The 6000-nt window shown below is 38.0% G+C and overlaps 1 protein-coding gene across 1 annotated transcript in view; it reads right to left on the bottom strand.

Moving 5' to 3' along the window:
- Positions 1 to 1413: 1413 nt before the first annotated feature.
- LOC104401470 (methyl-CpG-binding domain protein 5-like) overlaps positions 1414 to 6000 on the bottom strand; it is a 45150-nt gene continuing 40563 nt past the window's right edge. Inside the window, 2 exon segments of the mRNA XM_010009385.1 lie at positions 1414 to 2001; positions 4313 to 4388. Of these exon segments, the coding sequence (XP_010007687.1) occupies positions 1930 to 2001; positions 4313 to 4388 (148 nt within the window). The 3' untranslated portion in view covers positions 1414 to 1929.

Below are 6000 nucleotides of genomic sequence, written 5' to 3'. Positions count from 1 at the left end.
CGATCCCTTGGGCTGGGGGGAAGGAGGAGTGGGAGCTGTTCTGCCAGACATGAGAAAGCCCAGGAGTGAGCCCAGAGGTAGTGCTGCGTGCCCTGGCACACGAGGGCCGAGGCTGGGAACACCGCCGGGTCCCGTCGTCCTCAGGGACGGCTGGTCTCGGTCATGTCCTTCAGAGAGAGGAGTCTGGGACTTGGGCAAGGTAGATGGGAAGAGGAGCAATGACTTGTGATCCTGGCGCCGAGTGCTGGGTGTCTGGAGAGTGGCGATACTGCCAGCTTCCCAGGATGCTGATCCCTGCCAGTCCTTAGCTAGAGAGTGAGATTTGGGAATTCGGGGAAAGGGGAAAAAAGGAAATCTGAGGTAAGTGGTGGCCCTGGACGAAGAGGTGGGGGTTATGCATGCCACTCCAGGACTGGGAATGGTGAACTGAGCTTATTTCAGGAAGCCTTGAAACCAGAGGATGTCATTGCTTCCATCACCATCACCACCACCCGTGTTAAAAAGAAAATGAAATAAAATGGAAATAATGTTGTGCTACACTTCCGTTTGTTAATTTTATAATGGCTCATAGCTTTAGACTTTTAAATCTGTAGTGTATTAATTTTTTCTACATATGTTTCACATTTCTCACTTAATATAACATAAATAATTTGGTTAATAGATTTAACCTGCACATTTCAGCCACATTAATATATATAAGAATCTGTTAATGGTATAAATAATTCTTTTTAAATAAAATAAATCTGATATGTTACATAATACTGATAAAAATTACTGTTGCTAATAGTTTTGTAAGCCACCCTTAGGTTTTTTTTTTGTTTTAATACTGTGAGATGGGTTCTGGAGTTACTTTTACGAATGCTGCGGACCATGCCCTTTCATTCTACTGCAAAACCAAACCGTAATCAATGCTGATCACATTATTAATGCAGGGCCTCTGCCCCCTTAGAAGTAAACACGATGGTTAATGACGTTAGATAATTTAAGCTAATAAATCTAGGGGTTTTGAGGGGTCAACATTATGGGGGATATAAACTGTTTAGTTTCTCAGGTGGCTATGAAACTTTAACTACAGAAATGGTTGACTAAAATAGTCCATCTACTTTTTTCTCTTTTTAATAAAATCTACAGCATTCTACTTTAAAAGCTATGTAAATAAAAACGCAACCGACAGTTGCAGCCTTTGAATTATTAATTAGAGCTGTGATCCCACATCCCGTTAGGAATCTGCAAGTTTGCACTCTCCTACAGAGACCTGAAATGGAGTACAGTACTTCCAGGCAAGGTTCATTCCAAACAGACAGTATCAATGAACACTCAGTGGCGTGAAGTGTATGTCATAATTAAGGTATTACATAATCATGCCTTCTCTCTGCTGTTAAATACAAAAACAGCATCTTTTACATTATCATATAAAAGCATTTAGGCTGTATTTTTATTTATCACTTTACACTGGTAGTCTCTTGTATGTGTACTCAATAGAAACCAAAGAATTTTGTACACTATTTTTTGTACAATAAAAGATAAAGTGTGCATTAGGTACGCTTGTACATGACAATATTGTACAATATTTACATTTCAGATATCACCATGAAATTCTGTATTATCTATATACACAATGAAAATTTCTCAGAAACATTTGGACTATTCCTTATAATCACAATTTTAGTATTATAGAAAAAAAAATTTCAGTAATCATCTGACATTGTTACTGCAACCTTTCAAGATTTCTGATTGGCTTATCCAGCAACCACTATCCCTCCTAATCATCAAAAATATTGTACCACTAATCCACGTAGCACCCTGTGATGGTATCTATCTGTCTTCATATAAATATTGATATAACCATGTCTATATCAATACCTACATATAGACCTATGTGCATGTTCATTTTGATAAGTACTGGACCAGTAACAAAGACATTCAATGTTATCTAGAGATCTTCCTCCTCTTGGGTTTTGGAGGCTTCACTTGTCTGTCTCCCTGTGGGATTTGGTGGACCTAAAAATAAGTATATTTAGAAGTTAGCAAAGAATATTGGTCAGAGTAACCAGCCAGTAATAAATGAGCTACAGGATTGCTTGAGGTGTTGTTAACGGAAGTTCTTATTACTTCAGGTATACATGGAAGCCCGAATTAGAGGGAACTGCAAGAACTTTAAGGCACTGGGGAGAAAAAGGTTGATGCTGCAACCTGTGTGCCTCGAACCTAGGTTACCTTGGAGAAAGGTACCAGCTACAGTAATTGTGAAAGTGCATAAGTGGGAACTGAACCCAAAACTGAAATTATGTCAAATTCTTGGAGAAAAACCTTTATACAGATTCGTGACAAGAGCAGTAGAGTAGGAAGCAGGTGTTGAGAAAATATTGCTAATGAAAAAATAAGAGGAGTGAAATTCAGGTCTGTGGTAGCATTATCATGGAACTAGCTATGTTTAGCAAACTGTCTTCATTTAAGTTTTAAAAGGAAATACTCAGTTTCAAGCTAAATGCTAGATTAGTTTGAGCATGAAACAGTTTTTCATCACTGTCTGCTCAGTAAAAATCACAACTTAATTGGAAGAAGGGCCGTGGAGGAAGGCGCTGAGTGTGGAATACCACCACCATCTGTCGGTGGAAGCCAGCTGCTGTTCTGGGAAGAGCAGTCTGCAGCTTTCCAACAGCAGGCAAGCAACAGCAGCAAATCCCTCAAAAAGGCGCTATATTATTTCCCTGGGTCCGTCCTGAATTCCTTCAGGCCACTAACATTTACTACGTATTTACTGGCTCTTACAAGTAGAAATAATTCTTTGAGCTGATGATCTTGTTTGCACCTGCTTTTCATTTAAAATGTAACTGGTATCTGAACAGTAGTAGTTGAAAAAAATGCAAGCCACTAAAAAGAGAACCACTGATTCTCCAGGAGTGCTTCCAGGAAGCATAGTCTTAATGGAAATAAACTCTGGTCACAAAATTTGTGACCAGATAATTTAAATATAAATCAAGACTAGGTAATGACACTCAGGCTGGTACATCAGCTTGTCTGTATTACGAAACAACCAGATGAGCAAATCCAATTACAGCAGTTTCCCCTGAGCCAGTTATATCACAGTTAAAATGCATATACCATACAGTTCGTAGCATCACTGGCTTTATAAATGAAAAAGAAAAGGTAGCAGAATGTTCCAGTCCAAACACGTCAGTGGTGGTGTAACTGCCACAGGAGATGTGTGTGCCAAACACATACCCCACATTTATTTGTAACAGACCTACAATTAAGATACTGCTTTCCTGTTCCTTCCAAAGACAGGAGGAAAAGGCACATAGTTTTAAATCAAAACTTAACCTCATTTTGTAAAACTCAGAAGTTTTAACAAAAGATTGGTTTTGTTATTACTTAGAGCAGCCATTAAAAGCTACTGCATAACTTATTTAGTATTTCTTGGTGGTTCTGAAATCAGCTCTAAGCCTCCAGTTCTGTATACATTTCCTTTTATACACTCCAGAAGCTCCCCTGTAGTTTTACTACAACTTCTAAATATGCACATATACAAGCATCTTCAGTACTGAGCACTGAGTATCAAGAAAAAGGCATTTCTGTATTCAAATGTCTTATAATAAATAATTTGAGAAATTGCTATTGTAAGATATGGGAGGTTTCATGTGCTGTGATAAGACTTCTGCATTTGCATTAAGTGTGCTTCAATAAAATTGCAGTCATGTTTTAAGTATGAAGACGAGTACATTACATGAAGCACATTTTATATTAGAAAGATTTGGGGCTTACAAATAACAGTGTAATTATTGTAGAAAAAAACACTGTTAGTTTTGATATTAGGAATACTCTTTTTGTTTTTTTTAACTTACCTTTCCTGATGGTATCTTTCATTTCACATGAGGAAAACTTTATTCAAAGAGTTTTACATTCAAAAGAATGATGCTTTTAAATGCGGTTTCAGTATCTTGCTACTCAAACAGAAAACAAATGAGCTTGATTCTGTGTCACTAGTCAAAAAAAACCCCTGGAATATGAGCAGGACTGGAACTAAGCCAAATATTATCAGGCTGCATGTGTAAAAGCATGCCCAGGAATCTCTTCGTGAAAAATAATGTAACTGGCAATGCAACCAAAATCCTACAATTTTCCCCATTTTTTTCAGAATGGTTAGATACTTGCAAACAGTTCTAATGCAGGAGAAATATTGAAACTTCCATGTTATTTAAGAAAATAGAAACAAAATTTATGTTAGAAAGCAATCCAAATCAACACTCTCAGTCTTCACATGCAGAAACATAGAAAAAGGAGGTTATTGCTAACATGAAAAGAAACTTACATTTCCAGACATTTTGTCTAGTTCACTCATGGCCTCATGTATAGCAGCTTCTAAATGGTTATTTAGCTTTCCACTTCTAGGAAGAAAAAAAATAACACCATTAATAATTCTTAGTAACAGAGGAAAAATTAAATAAATTTAAAACCAGTTAACATTAACTCTTTGGACATATTCTACTAACTGTAGAGCCTCCAGCTTGTTACAGCACAGAAAAGCAAGGTCAGACCTGTAGACCATATTATGCAAACTAAAGGCATTGTTGTAGTTACAGAAGAAACATGAAAGCCAGCACTTCAACAAGTTGTATGGTTAGTTACAATATCCACAAGTCAAATAGAATAAAAAGCAGGAGCACTTCATGGTAACACAGCATTTTGTGCAATCTTTTTTTTTTTAAATCATTAGCAAAGGGCCAGACTTGCATGGGTTTTGATCAGGAGCACAAGAGGAATACTCTGGACTTCAACTGTTACTAAACCTTTAGCGCCAGCTTGCCTCTGCCTACTTCCCATTCCAGGTTACATGCTACATTTACTCTGTAAATGTCGGTACGTTTCGGCAATACTTTTGTGAAGGACTAAATACATACGCTGCTGTCTTCTTCAAAAAACAGTGCGTGAGCTGCAAAGTCTTCCTTTTACCCAAAGAAAAAGCTCAAAGTGAAATACTCCTTCTAACTTTCAATAGCCAGAGTAAGTGGTAAGGATCCTCTAAAATGTTGCTAGTTTTACAATGACACTTTTAGAATGACAGCTAGTTTCAGAATGACAGCACACCAAGGGTTATGACAGCACACCAAAGGTTATGGTACAGGCAGGGTGAAGACTTTCTTCTTCCAACCCCAAAGTTATCCCCAGTCATTGGGCAGCTCCATCACATCTAATATTATAGTGACATTTTTGATTTATGTGTATTTTTTCTTTAAAGAAGTTTCCCGCTTAAAGACCATGCTGTCCATGACAGGTCATGTTTCTGTGGCTCCATCTTCACACCCCAAGAGTTTCAAGGTAGCAAATCATACTTGAGCACAAGTTAATATTGTTTGCCGACAGCTTGCTGCAGATCTGTGCTTAAAAGCAGGTATACACACACACACACATGCATATATATAGATAGGCTGGTTCATTCATGGCTTTAACTGAATAGGTACATTTAGAAGAGTAATGAACTTGAAGACAAACGGCTGAATATGAGATGAGAGAGAAATCATCCTGGACGCAGGACAATGAGGGACATTATTATGAGCATCCATCACAATATCCTCAGGAAGTAAGAGAGTACTGTTATCTCTGCTCTGGAGATGCAGAAATGAGAGGAGGAAGAAGAGGGCCATGTGCATCATGAGGGAAGACTGTCCATCACAGAAGGAGACACATTCTAAAAAAACCCTTTCCTTTTAGTAAAGAAAGCAAGCTCATCATGTCAGCTGGGACATTCTTCCCTAGGACTTAAAAGATTTATGGCAACTAAAAGCATTGGCAAAAGACTGACAAGGAGGTAGCACAGATGAACTATATGACCAACACTGCTGAACAGTAATTCCACAACCCTGGATCAGCAAAATGATTTTCATATCCATCAGTACAGGAGATCAGAGGGTCTGTTTTTCATTATTCAAAGAGGATACTCTCTAGCACTAATTTGCATTGGTTATCTGAGCTACACCAGGGCATCAATTGCACAAAAGA

Source organism: Nestor notabilis, unplaced genomic scaffold, assembly GCF_000696875.1.
Source record: "Nestor notabilis isolate BGI_N333 unplaced genomic scaffold, ASM69687v1 scaffold4952, whole genome shotgun sequence".
NCBI lineage: Eukaryota > Metazoa > Chordata > Aves > Psittaciformes > Psittacidae > Nestor > Nestor notabilis.
Note: the sequence above shows the minus strand (reverse complement) of the source record. Positions and strands in the feature narration are given on the sequence as shown.